At 53.1% G+C, this 14,135-nt stretch overlaps 1 protein-coding gene across 1 annotated transcript; it reads left to right on the top strand.

Annotated features, from left to right (window-relative positions):
- Nucleotides 1-2,610: 2,610 nt before the first annotated feature.
- LOC310650654 (zinc finger protein castor homolog 1-like) lies at nt 2,611-13,539 on the top strand (the record flags this gene model as incomplete). Its single annotated transcript, XM_083380235.1, has 7 exons — nt 2,611-2,688; nt 2,789-2,953; nt 6,052-6,224; nt 7,208-8,061; nt 9,745-9,886; nt 11,315-11,378; nt 13,372-13,539. 7 exons carry the CDS (start codon nt 2,611-2,613, stop codon nt 13,537-13,539), a joined length of 1,644 nt encoding a protein of 547 aa, XP_083236361.1.
- Between the last annotated feature and the right edge of the window lie 596 nt (nt 13,540-14,135).

The following is a 14,135-nucleotide window of genomic DNA, read 5'->3' as shown; positions in this document are numbered from 1 at the left end:
CCAAGGAAGGAAAAAGCCATCCCACCAATGAGCCTTGGTGGAGCAGTGGGCTAATGCCTCCTTAAGTAACACCGGCTGCCTGCAATTAGTGCAGGTTCGAGTCCCACCAGGCTCAAGGTCGACTCAGCCTTCCATCCTTCCGAGGTAGGTAAAATGAGGACCCAGATTGTTGGGGGCAATAAGCTGACTTTGTAAAAAAATGCCGCTTGGGGTGGGGGCCCGAAAGCCCTAATAATAAGCAGGCATATACATAGAATAAAGGCTATTGCTAAGCACATTGATTTGTGCTTCTTAGATTGTAAGCCGCCTTGAGTCTTTGGAGAAGGGCGGGATATAAATGGGATTAAAAAAAAAAAAAAACAAACAAACCCTGGTTTGCGGATTCTGCCCCCGGGGGTCAGGGCTTCTCTTCCAACATGGCTTGTTGGAAGATCTTCTTTATGGACGAAGGACGACCCCCTTTAAATACAGAAAAGCAGTCTGAGCTGAGCCTCTGGCAGTAAACGGAGACTTGGAGGGAAGGAGCGCTCGGATTCCTCCTTCCTTTTGGCCTCTCCTCCCAAGCGGGTGAGGTTAATCCGGAGGCTCCTCCGGTCAAAGGTGTTTGAGTAGCCCACCACCACCACCACCGCCGCCGGGGCAGAAAACCCCAGGTGACCTTCGGTAGCTCCTCGCCACGGGGATTAAGGAAGGTGGGAGAGAAGCAGGAAGTTGAGAAAGCAACCCAGGTTGGAAGGGCTGGGAATGCCGCCAGGACAAAGTCCTCCAGCCCCCCCACCCCGCCTCCCTACCCCGCACCGGTCATTAGGGCTGCGGTGGTGTGATTGACGGGTTCCCCAGGAATAGCCGCCTTGGATTTCTTCCCTGGCGTTCTCCTGGTTTGCGAGGCACAATTGCAGCTGGGAACCTGGCTCCGTTTCCACCCCCCCTCCAGCTTGATAGGCTGTGGGTTTCTGTGGATGGTGGGGAGGTTGTGGGCAGTGGGAATCCAGCGACGGGTGGGGAGGGGGTGGGTCTCCGAAACACCTGAAGGCAGGACAAAAGAAGCAATGGATGGGAACCAAGCAAGGAGAGAAGCAACCTAGAACTAAGGAGGAATTTCCTGACGGAAAAATGGAATGGAACAGAACAGAACACAGAATAGAAAAATTGTAGAATAGAATAGAATAGAATAGAATAGAATAGAATAGAATAGAATAGAATAGAATAGAATAGAATAGAATAGAATAGAATAGAATATGGAATGTAGAATAGAATAGAATAGAATAGAATAGAATAGAATAGAATAGAATAGAATAGAATAGAATAGAATAGAATAGACATATTGTAGAATAGAATAGAAAATAGAATAGAATAGAATAGAATTAAAACAGAATAGAATAGAAAATAATAGAATAGAATAGAATAGAATAGAATAGAATAGAATAGAATAGAATAGACATATTGTAGAATAGAATAGAAAATAGAATAGAATAGAATAGAATTAAAACAGAATAGAATAGAAAATAGAATAGAATAGAATAGAATAGAATAGAATAGAATAGAATAGAATAGAATAGAATAATCAGCGGAGCAGCTTTTGCCTCCTGAAGTCGTGGATGCTCCATCACTGGAGGTTCTTAAGAAGAGACTGGGCAACCATTTGTCTGAAATGGTTTAGGGTTTCCTGCCAGAGCAGGGGTTGGACTAGAAGGCCTCCGAGGACCCTTCCAGCTCTGTTACGCTTTGTCTTTGACGAAGGAGCCCTTAAGGAAGAGAGAGGTGGTGGTGGTGGTGAAGAAATGTCCCTGCCTTGGAAAAGAGAGCCTGACCCCTAGGAGAGTGTAAAGCTCTGCGGTGATTTTTTTTTGGCTGGCTCTAGAGCAGGGGTATCCAATCTTGGCCACCTTAAGGCTGGTGGACTTCGACTCCCCGAATTCCCCAGCCAGCCAAGCTTGGTTGATTTGAAGCCAAGTCTTAAAAAGTTGCCAAAGTTGAATAGCCCTGCTCTAGAGACTCTGGAATAAGCGGCTGTATATTAGCAGTGTGTGTGTGTGTGTGTGTGTGTGTGTGTGTGTGTGGGGTGACAGAATCCCAGGGAAATTGCTCCTTGGAGCTTCTGCGCCGCTCCTGCGTGTATCGCAAAGTTTAATCAAAGCAATAGGGCCAAATGGAGATTTATTCCTACGGTTTGAGGAGGGTGTGTGTGTGTGTGTGTGTGTGCAATTCCCCATCTGGATACGGAGGAATTCCTCCTCAGAAGATCCGCCTCTATCCCAGCAGTGGAACTCACCCAAGGGTCTCTGTGTTTGATTAGTGGTCAATTTGGGGCAGGGGGTGGGGCAAAGAATCTGGGCAAATGCCCACACCCACCCAAGCAACTCCATTGGCACCTCTTTCTGCGGGCTCCGTGCTCTCGGCCGTCCTTTTAACCGGGCCTTTCCTTTCCTTTTAAAAAGAGTAATTAACTTAAGGCTGCCGAATTCACCCACGTGTCCTGCGAGTTAAGTCGGGTCCAGGACAGTAACCAGAAAGCAGGCTTGCCCACCTGGCTCGTGCCACAAAAAAAGCCGGGCTGGATTTAAGCCATCCAGGTTTAGCACGCCGCACGCACGCACGTAAAGGCTCGGGATGAACTTGGCTGAGCGCGTTACGCAAAGGCAGCCCCCGTCCGAAATGCACACCCGTGTCCGGTGTTTCCCCCGTGCCGTATTTTCCCTCTGCTGCCTTCGCTTTCGTCCTTCCCTCACCTTCTTCTTCTCCTTCCCACCCCACCCTATCCCCCACCCCCACCCCGTCTCGCCCTCAGAGGTTCACCAGTAAGCAGGACGTGATCCGGCATTACAACATGCACAAGAAACGGGATAACTCCCTCCAGCACGGCTTCATGCGCTTCAGCCCTCTGGATGACTGCAGCGTCTACTACCACGGCTGCCACCTCAACGGGAAAAGCACACACTATCATTGCATGCAGGTAACTTGCCCAGCCCACCTTCGCCGGGCTGGGAAGACGAGGATCAGGATGGCCAATGAGTTCCCGTTCCTCTCGCCGCCACCGCCGCCACCGTGCCCCTGCGAGGGCTTTCCCCTTGGGAGAATATTCCCAACGGGCCTGGCTGTGGAACGGGATGAGTTGTTGGGTTTTTTGGGGGGAAGGGATAACCGGTGGGTTTTTCCTTTGAGTCCCCCCCCCCGGGAGGATGGCCCTCCGGTGTCTCTCGGCAGGAGGCCTCCTCCTCCGATCCGCGCGGCTTTGCTCTCTGTTGAGCGCGGTGACGTTGCGGTGCTCATTCGCTCCATTTGTGGCTGGCTGCTGAGCTGATCCAATATTAATAGCAGCCCGCTTTCAAACGGAAGATCAGAGGGGAAGAGGCCAGCCTCACCACTAGGCAGGAAGTGTGCGATGGGAAGCTTGGCGGGGCCCAGCCTGGAGCAGAGACTTTGAATCCTTTCCAATCCCTCCTGGGCTGGCGGCTTTTTTGTTCGCGGCGAGTCAGCAGCTGGACAGATGTGGCCGGAGTAGCCCTGCGGCAACTCCTTTTTGAATGAAGCTGTTGGGATCCCAGCTATCTCGGTCTTTGCATCTGCCGGCATCCGCTCCAGTCCCTGCAGCCCACAGGACTGTTAAGTCCTCGCCTGAACAACCACAGAATTTTGCGTGGTTAAGCGAGACATTCCTTCCAGCGAGTTTTGCCCCCGTGTCACGACCTTCCTTGCCACGGTTCTTAAGCGGATCACTGCGGCCTGATAAGCTAGTAACCCGGTTTGTGAAGCGAACCTGGCTTCCTGCTGGCCGGAAGCTCGCAAGAGGAGGGGTGGTGGTGTCGCTTGACCTTGGGACACGGCAACGGGCCACGTGACCCTGCAAAAGGTCGCGACTCTGAAAAAGGGTCCCAAGTCACGCTTTTGGGCGCCCTTGTGACTTTGAACAGTCACTGAACGGAACAGTTGTTGTTGTTGTTGCATACTCGTGTGCTGGGTGGGTTCTCCCTTGAAGAGAGAGAGGGTGAGGGCCGGCAACCGGCACCTCTGGGTGGAAAGAATTTCTTAGAAAAGGGGACCAACATGGAAAGCCTTCCTTGGAAGAAGGAGAAGAAAAAAAAAAGGTGTCACAACGTTGTAAATTCCCCCAGGAGAGAAAATCTCTTAAACAGCAGCCTTTGCACACACACACACACACACACACACACACCAAGCCTGGCCACTGAAGGCCCTTCCCCTTTTTTATGTCCATAATTGGCCTGGACAAAAGGCAGTTTAGTTGTTTATACCAAGGGGACACTTTTTCCTTCCTTTACCACAATCAGCCCTTCTTGCAAACTGTTCCCCGGGAGGTGTGTGTGTTTTGTTTTTTGTTTAATTTCTTCTTTTAACACCACTCTTGGGTCTGTCTTTTTTCAAGGTGTCAGTGGGGAAAGAGGCCCTGGTTAGATGGGAAGTAGCTTCGGAGTAGCTCCCACCCCCCACCCCCCTTCGCCACCCGCCCCCCTCCTTCCCTCCCTCCCTCCCTGCCCATCCTGCACAGTTTCTGCCTGTTTGTCCAGATTGCTTTTCTCTCAACCCAAGGTGAACTTTTGTGCGTGTGTGTGTGTGTGTGTGTGTGTTTTGGTTTGCTTCACTTCTGAGATGGTGCAGGCGTTGGCAGCCGATGATGCGCTCTCTCGGAGGGCACACACCGGCAAGCCTTGACATATTCTGCTGGAATTTTACTCAATATGGCAAGTTTGCCCCAAGCTGAGCCGAGGAGGCAGAGAGAGACGCATCCTGCGTTCTGCATTCTTTCCCTCTTCCACGCCACGGCACGCGGACGGGCTGGAAACGAAGCCAGTCCTTCCGATAGCCAAGCCCACCACCCCCAATAACACGGACGGGCTGGAAACGAAGCTGGTCCTTCTGATAGCCAAGCCCACCACCCCCAATAACACGGACGGGCTGGAAACGAAGCCAGTCCTTCCGATAGCCAAGCCCACCACCCCCAATAACGCGGACGGGCTGGAAACGAAGCCAGTCCTTCCGATAGCCAAGCCCACCACCCCCAATAACACGGACGGGCTGGAAACGAAGCCGGTCCTTCCGATAGCCAAGCCCACCACCCCCAATAACGCGGATGGGCTGGAAACGAAGCCGGTCCTTCCGATAGCCAAGCCCACCACCCCCAATAACGCGGATGGGCTGGAAACGAAGCCGGTCCTTCCGATAGCCAAGCCCACCACCCCCAATAACGCGGACGGGCTGGAAACGAAGCCAGTCCTTCCGATAGCCAAGCCCACCACCCCCAATAACGCGGACGGGCTGGAAACGAAGCCAGTCCTTCCGATAGCCAAGCCCACCACCCCCAATAACGGAGAGAGCCTTGTGGGCTGAAAGAGGGACCAGCCCCAACCGCTCTGCTTGATATGGGGTGCCCCCCCATTGCCTTTCCCACACCAAGTGGCCTTTTTTTTTTTCTTCCTGAAGCCCCGCAGCTCACAGCCTGCCGCCTTTAGCCAAGCTGGGAAAAGGGGGTCTTTCTTTTTCTGCCAGGGACCCCAGATCCAGGCCTAGAAACTAAGGAGAAACTTCCTGAACGTTAGAAAGATTTAACCGGTGGGCAGAATTGTGGACGCTCCAACACTGGAAGTTTTTCGGAAGAGACTGGATAGGGCAGAGGCCCCCAACCTTTCGGCCACCAGCGAGAGAGAGGTGTTTTTTTTTCCACGGACCAGAGAGCGCGTGGTTTTGTGTGCTGCCTGCATCCCACGGATGGAGGCTTTGCTTGTTTGTGTGGCCCGGTGGCTGGCATGCCGCGGGCCGGTGACAGTCCGCAGACCGGCGGTTGGGGACTCCTGGTATAGGTTCTATACTAGGAGTTGGGGGTTGGACTAGGAGACCTCCAAGGCCCCTTCCAATTCTGACACCAATCCTTTGGTCCCCTCCCTTCTGCTTTTCTCCCTCCCTCTGGAAAGACGGGAGACGTCACAAGTTATAGCAATGCCGCCATACTCGGAAAACCTGGCTTTTTTTGTTGTTGTTTTTTTTTAGACCCTCTGCAGCTTTCTGACTAGTTGTCCTGGTTCCCCCTCCCTTCCGCAGGTGGGCTGCAACAAGGTCTACACCAGCACCTCCGATGTGATGACCCATGAAAACTTCCACAAAAAGAACACGCAGCTGATCAACGATGGCTTCCAGCGGTTCCGGGCCACCGAAGACTGCGGCACGGTGGACTGCCAGTTCTACGGGCAGAAGACCACTCACTTCCACTGCAGGTGGGCACGGGGGCAAAAGGGAGGGAAAAAATGGTTCTCACTGGGTAGGGGGGGGGCGGCGTCCCTACAGTTCTTCTCCACGCCAGGGCCCAGCCCAGCATCGCTTAGGACCAGTACGGGGGAGACATTTGATGGTGTTGACAACGCCTTGGCTTCCCTTGGCTGCATTCACGGTGATCCACCTAGGCCCAGATTTGAGCAAGACCTGTGGTCAAATGAGCTGTGTCCTTGGGCGACAGGCTGGGCCCTTGGGGATCCCTGGCTCTGATGTGTCTGGCTTGCTCAAAGGTTTCGGACACGTGTCCATATATTGACGCTGGAGGTTGGGAGCCCACAGGTTTTTAGAAGTGGGACCAAAGAAGTGAACTCCAGCCACAAAGCCAGATCTGAAAGCCATTACTTCAGCCAATATTGCCAGATATTCCCCAAATTTTCTGGCTTTGCAGACCGGCCCGGGGGGCCGGGGGCAGGTAAGCGCGCTCGTCCGCAGCTCCCTTTGCACGAGCGGGGACCACCGCGTGCCCCAATGGAGCACATAGGCACGTGCTCACCCACTGCTTGCACAAGTGGGGGTGCGTGTCCACGAGCTCGCTGCTTCGGGTGGCTCGGTTCTGAACACCTCACGGCCCAGTAGTGCAGAGGCCCCCAACCTTTTGGGCACCAGGGACCGGTTCCGTGGAGAGAGGTTTTTTTCCACGGACCGGAGGGTGCGTGGTTTTGTGTGCTGCCTGCATCCCGCGGATGGGGCTTTGCTAGTTTGTGTGCCCTGATACTGGTCCACCGACCCCTGCAGTAGTGGACTCCAGCTCTAGTGAAAGGCCCAGGCAGAACCAAGTCACCAAGACAGAACAGGCTTAGCTGCCCGGTCTCTGCCTCTGAGGGATCGGCCGCTTCCATCCCAACTTCACCGTCCCGGCGGGCAAGGCGAGCGAAAGACCCCTTCTTGGGCCCCGGGCCTGATCCCCTGGTTTTCTCTCTCGCAGGCGGCCCGGTTGCACCTTCACCTTCAAGAACAAGTGTGACATCGAGAAGCACAAGAGCTACCACATCAAGGACGACGCCTACGCCAAGGACGGCTTCAAGAAGTTCTACAAGTACGAGGAGTGCAAGTACGAGGGCTGCGTCTACAGCAAGGCCACCAACCACTTCCACTGCATCCGGCCCGGCTGCGGCTTCACCTTCACCTCCACCAGCCAGATGACCTCCCACAAGCGCAAACACGAGCGCCGGCACATCCGCAGCTCGGGCATGCTGGGCTTGCCCGTCTCGCTGCTGGGCGCCAAGGAGAACGAACAGGAGGAGTCCAGCAACGACGACCTGGTCGACTTTTCCGCCATGAGCTCCAAGAACTCCAGCCTGAGTGCCTCTCCCACCAGTCAGCAGTCTTCCATCTCCTTGATCGTGCCGGGCACTCCTTCCTCGGCCGCCGAGCTGGCCGCCAGCAAACCCGCCAGCAATATGCCTTCGGCCTCCAAAATGCCCGCCCTGCTCTCGCAGGCTCTCCCGAGCAATATCCCTTTGGCCCTGGCCCTGCCCAACGCAGCGCTTCCGGGAACGGCAGGCTCCTACTTCCCCATGCTCCCCAGCCGGGTCTCGGCTCAACTGCCCACCAGCTCCGCCGGCTTGCTAGCCGCCGGCACGCCGGGCACCAACCCGGCATCTTCGGCCAGCTCCCCTTCCCCGGCCCTCTCAGGTTCCGGCGAGGCCGCCGCCATCTCTTCGCCAACTCCAGCCGCCTCCATCATGGAGAAGATCTCGGCCAGCAAAGGATTGATTTCACCCATGATGGCTCGGCTGGCGGCGGCGGCCCTGAAGCCCTCGGTGGCGGTGGAGGCAGGTGAGAGCCTGGGCAGGCACCCCTCCTCCTCGAAGCGGTTCACGGGGGAAGCGCCAAAGGGGAGGGCCTAGCAGGTCATTTCCCCCCCCCCCATGGAGAGAAGGAGGGAGGGTGAGATGGGGACCTAGTTGCCCTTCCCCTGGGCTGGAATCGGGAATCTTTGCGGTCCTTTCAAGTCCAGTTCGGACTAGGTCCCACGGCAAGGGAGGAAAAACAGCCAGTTTGCCAGGAAGCCTCTTATTCTCCCCATTATTTTAAAAAAAGGCCAGGAGGGGGAATTTTCCTTAACAAAGAGACAGTCATTCATTCATTCATTCATTCATTCATTCATTCATTCATTCAATCATTCCTTTCTCTCTTTCCTTCCTTCCTTCCTTCCTTCCTTCCTTCCTTCCTTCCTTCCTTTACTTCCATCTTTCTCTCCTTTCTTTCTTTTTTCTCTTTCCTTCTTTCTTTCCTTCTCTTTCTCTTTCTTTTTTCTTTCCTTTCTTCCTCTTTCTTTCCTTTCTTTCTTCCTTCCTTCCTTCCTTCCTTCCTTCCTTCCTTCCTTCCTTCCTTCCTTCCTTCCTTCCTTCCTTCCTTCTTTCTTTCTTTCTTTCTTTCTTTCTTTCTTTCTTTCCTTTCTTTCTTTCCTTTCTTTCCTTTCTTTCCTTTCTTTCCTTTCTTTCTATAAAAATCCACTTGCCCTCGATGGAGCAACTTCCCCATCAGACGAAGCGCCTCTGGGCAAATTAATATTTTAGTCGGCGTAGTGGCGAGAAACTCGGCAGACACGTTCCCGTCAGCAACTTTTCCCTGTAGTGCCTCCATCCTTCCAGCACGCAGGGTCCTTCTCCCTGTGTCTCCGCTTGGGGGGGGGGCGACACAGGGGGAGGGTCTCAGCCTCCTTTTGGGGACCCCTTTGCTTTGGCCAAACGGGAGTCGGTGGTTTGGGAAGAGGCTGGAAGGCCGGTGCCGGTGCCAAGCGGGCGTTGGCGGAAGGCCGCTTGGTGGAGCCCCCCGTGTTGGGTCCGAGGGGTCAGGTGCTTTGAACCAATGGGCTTGGGTGTCATTTTCGATCGAGCTGACATGGCAGACGTTCCTTCTGGGCATGCTCAGTAGAGGGGCCGGTGCCAGTCACCAAGGCAACATGGAGGCTGGGGAATGGGAAGGGGCTTGACTAGCAGTCCAGAGCTGCCACATTGCCTCAGCGTTAAGGGCGTCTTTAATAAACGTTTAAGAGGCAGCCCCGCAAATGAGTTATGACAGCTTGCACAGAGCATCAGATCTCCCCCTCGCCTCCTTCCGCCCTTCTCCTTTAAAAGAGCCCCAGAGCCTGGACAACTTTGACATAATTTTTGCAATAATTATCACTCGGAAGAATTTCCACACCAGGAATGGACGTCAGACCCCATCACGTCAGCCCAGCAATAAATGCTGACCAGCTAACCCCGGCCTCTCTCTCTCTCTCTCTCTTTCTTCCTCAAACGGCCTGTGTGCTTGGGGGGGGGGGAAGAGAGAGAGAAGTGGGGGGAGATGGTTGTCTTCCCCCTGTGCGGGTGTGCTTTTAAACGGATGCATCATTCTTTATTGTGGGTCGCTTTTCCACGACTTTGTTGAGTGACACTTTGTGGGTCTCTCTCTCTCTCCCTCCCCCCTTCCTCCCCTCCCCACTTTTTCCATCTCCCTCTTTCGTCCATGCAGGAAACGGGCAGCCCACAACCCCCGGACGGTTTAACCTGACCCAAATAAAGCCCGAGGCGGCTGAGAATCCCGGCTCGGGACCCACCGCAAGCCAGGATTCCTTGCAGGAGCACAGCCTGGACCTTAGAATGAAAGATCCCGGGTAAGACATCGCGGGCCCTCCGTCGCTGGAGGTTTTCAAGAAGAGGCTGGACGGTCACCTGTCTGAGACGGTCTAGGGGGCTGGACTAGAAGACCTCCAAGGTCACTTCCAGCTCCACCCTGATTGATTTGATTGATTGATTGACTGACTGATTGATTGAGACGGTCCAGGATCTCCTGCTCGAGCTGGGGGCTGGACTAGAAGACCTCCAGGGTCCCTCCCAGCTCTACTCTATTCTAAAACAGAGGAGAGCAACCCAAATTGGGGACGTCTCCCGCAATCCCTTGCCGTTGGCCAGGCCACCTGGACCCCAAGACCACCAGTTGCCTCCTCTTTCAGCTGTAGAAGAAAGAGGTGTTTGGAAGTCTGCCTGTCTCCACTTCAAGGCTTTGGTGGGCCCCGTGTGTGTCTCGGGCCTCCTCACCTGTTTAACCTCCCAGCCAGAGTTGGGGGTTGTGGCTGAGCAGTAAGGGAGACACAATAATAATAATAATAATAATAATAATAATAATAATAATAATAATAATAATAATAATAATAATAATAATAGTAGTAGTAGTAGTAGTAATAGTAGTAATAATAGTAATAATAATAATAATAATAATAATAATAATAATAATAATAATGATGATGATGATGATGAAGAAGTTGGAAGGGACCTTGGAGGTCATCTAGTCCAACCCCCTGCTCAGGCAGGAAACCTTATGCCAGGGGTAGGCAACCTTGGCTCTTTTATGACTCGTGGACTTCAACTCCCAGAATTCCTGAGCCAGCGTGAGGGAAAATATAGGGCCCCCCCCCCTCATGACTCGTGGACTTCAACTCCCAGAATTCCTGAGCCAGCGTGAGGGAAACTACGGCCCTCCTCGTGACTCGTGGGCTTCAACTCCCAGAATTCCCGAGCCAGCGTGAGGGAAACTTTGGCCCCTTCATGACTCGTGGGCTTCAACTCCCAGAATTCCCGAGCCAGCATGGCTCAGCCTGGAAGCCTCTCCCATTCCTGGCTCGGGAATTCTGGGAGTTGAAGTCCACCAGTCCTAAAAAAAAAAAAAAAAAAAAAAAGACCCAAGGTTGCCTTAGCCCTAGCTCTAGACCCCTCCAGACAAATGGCTGTCCAGTCTCTTCCCAGCCAGCTGCTCCCATCTTGGGGACCACGGCAGGAAGCCCTTTTGGCCTCCTCTCCGGACACCGTGGCACCCCATATTGGAAGGGGGAAGGGGGGCTTATCCGGCGGGCTATCCTGCCTGGCGGAAAGAGGCAGAGGGTGCAAAGGGTGGGTTCCTTCCCCCCTCCTCCTTCGTACGCATCAGGTGGAAGGTTAGGGGGGTGGGGATATTTTATTTATTTTTTTTGCCAATTTGAAAAGAGAATTAATTGCAGCTCCCCTATGCACATCTTAACTAAACCCTGTTGGTTTGTGTGTTCCAGTAATGAATCAAATGGCCACACAGTCTCGGCAAATTCATCTCTTTTATCCTCGCTTATGAATAAGGTAAGAGCCATCCATCAGCTCCGGCTTTCATCCCCCCACCACCACCCAGAGAAATTAAAGCGAGAGAGAGAGAGAGAGAGAGGGTGTGTGGAGAGAGACGCGTTTGTTTTTAATGTTTTCCCTCTAATAAGATGAGTTTGTACCATTTAAATTTTGAGACCATTTTTCATCGGGTATAATTTCAGAGCCACTGCTTACGAATTAATTTAATGAACTGGCTGAAGAAATATAGCGCAGCCTCTGACACTCAAGTCTCTCTCTCTCTCTCTCTCTCTCTCTCTCTCTCTCTCTCTCTCTCTCTCATTCTCTTTCTTCTTTCTTTCTTTCTTTCTTTCTTTCTTTCTTTCTTTCTTTCTTTCTTTCTTTCTTTCTTTCTTTCTTTTTCTCCCACCCCCCCCCGAAGGAGGAGGAGTAGGACTCTGTTGTTGTTTTTTTTAATTTCAGAACCAGCCTCTTCTCTTTTTTTTTTTTTTTTTGCTTTTATGAGTGCCGTGTATTTTACCTTAGAAGTTTCAAAAAAAAAAAAAAGGTCTGGAGGAATCCGCTTGGATTTCCCCCTTTGTTTATTTTTCCCAGAATGGGAAAGAAGGCAGAAGTGCCCGCCGCGGAAAGTTGAAGCCAGCAGGCTTCTCCCCAAAAGCCCTCTTCGTTTTTAAAATCGCGCGACCTTTTACAAAGACCCTTATTTAAATTATGCGTCCCATTGGGGATGTGTTCTTTTCATTTCTTTTCTTTTGTTTTCCCCCCTCTGTAAACGTTAAATGTAATTGTTGGGCGAGGGCAATCGCCTGGCCTTCCGTTTGCCAGGACCACTCAGAGCCTGCTTGTCCTCAAAGCCGAAGTTGGGGGTTTCTTCCGAGGGCTGCCCCGGTCCTGCATCCAGGCAGGGGTGAGGATCTTCACGGAAATGTCTGCGTGGCTTTGCTTGGAGCTGCCTCTGTTCTCATCACTCTTTCTCCCAAAGTTCTCCAGCACTTTCTTTAGCTCGACTCTCTTGTCGCCGCCGCCCCCCCCCTCACCGTTTGGGAGGAGTTTGCAAAGCCTGGCCTTCATCTGTGGCCAGCTGGGTAGCTTAAACCCTGCACCTTCAAACTGGCTTCCGATTAAGGCTAGCATTAACCACCTCGCCGGACACGAAGAGCAAGAGCGCTTAGCACTTATATACCGCTTCACAGTGCTTTACAGCCCTCTCTAAGCGGTTTACAGAGTCAGCCTACTGCCCCCCCCCCAACAATTTGGGTCCTCCTTTGACCGACCTCGGAAAGGACGGAAGGCTGAGTCGACCTTGAGCCGGTCGGGATCGAACTGCTGGCAGTCGGCAGAGCGAGCCTGCAATGCTGCGTCCTAACCACCGCCCTACCATGCCTCATATAATAGCAAGGGGCCTTGCCTTTCCATCAAGGCAGCGGCAAATGCTTCTTCTGACTGAGGAATGGCCCAACTCACAAGGAGGTGGGTTCATTCAGACCAAACCACCCCCCAAAAGCCAAGCTTGCTGGGGATGATGGGCGTTCAGCAGCTTGCTTAAAACTGCTCAGGGACAGCGTCACTGATGGAGCAGATAAAAGACTCTGGGCTTGTCGGCTCGAAAGCCGGCAGCCCCAGTTGGAGACCCCAGCGCCACGCAACCGGGTGAGCTCGTGTCCTCGCCGCAGCTCCTGCCAGCATAGCAGTTTGAAAAGCATGCGAGCGCGAGTAGATAAATAGGTATCCCTTCGGTGGGAAGATGACAGCGCTCCGCCACGTCACGCTTGACCACACGATTGCGGAAATGTCTTCCCACAGTGCTGGCTCAGTGGCCTCAAAACGGAGACGAGCAGCGCCCCCTAGAGTGGGCAGTGACTAGTGGAATGAAAGCCACGGGGATTCCTTTCGTGGGCTGAATCCAAGAGTCCTCGGCCTCACCTCTCACGTTTTTTTTCCCCCTCCTAGAGGTCCACTCGGGAAGTTCTCGGCTTCTCTCCTAACACCGAAATCCCTTTTCTGCCCACAGATGTCTCAGAATAACCCGAATCTGGGCAACCTCCTCAGCTTGAAGGGGGAGAGCGATGGCGGGCAGCTGCCAGCGGCGGGCGATGCCACCCAGTATCTGGGCAAGACGGTGAAGGCTCTTGTTCAGGAGAAGATTGCTGAGCCCTGGAAGATGTACTTGCGGAGGTGAGAGCTGCCTGGAGGCCAGCGCTGCCCCACGGAAGGCCTCGGTGCTGGGTAGCAAGGAGCCATGTCTTGGGCACCAAAGCAGCGTGCAGGGCAGAGTGCCAGGGCCCTGTTTAGCTTCCAGTAGCTCAGGCATCGTTATGTCCCTGGACTTGAGTTATTTTGCCCATTAATGGAATTTAACCCTGCCTCGGCGTCCGTAAAGACATTTGCAATAATAATAATAATAAAAGACAGTCTCAACGCACATAAAACGGGCCTAGCCTAACCATTTGGCTTGGAAGTCAAATCGACTAGTTCCCTGGCATTGGAAAATTCAGAGCTTGCTTGAAGGAGCCAGGGGGGGGGGGTGTTGCCTGGCATCCAAAATCAGGGCCTCAGTCCCCAGTCTTAAGCGGCAGCATCCACCAGCGTCCATCTCCTGTTGTTCCCTGGAATTGCCCCTTTGCGCTCTCTCTCTCTCTCTCTCTCTCTCTCTCTCTCTCTCTCTCTCTCTCTCTCTCTCTCTCTCTCTCTCTCCCTATCTATCTGTCTGTCTATCTGTCTGTCTATCTGTCTATCTATCTATCTATCTATCTATCTATCTATCTATCTATCTAT

This window comes from Vipera ursinii (genome assembly GCF_947247035.1).
Source record: "Vipera ursinii genome assembly, contig: scaffold_462, whole genome shotgun sequence".
Lineage (NCBI taxonomy): Eukaryota > Metazoa > Chordata > Lepidosauria > Squamata > Viperidae > Vipera > Vipera ursinii.
Note: the sequence above shows the minus strand (reverse complement) of the source record. Positions and strands in the feature narration are given on the sequence as shown.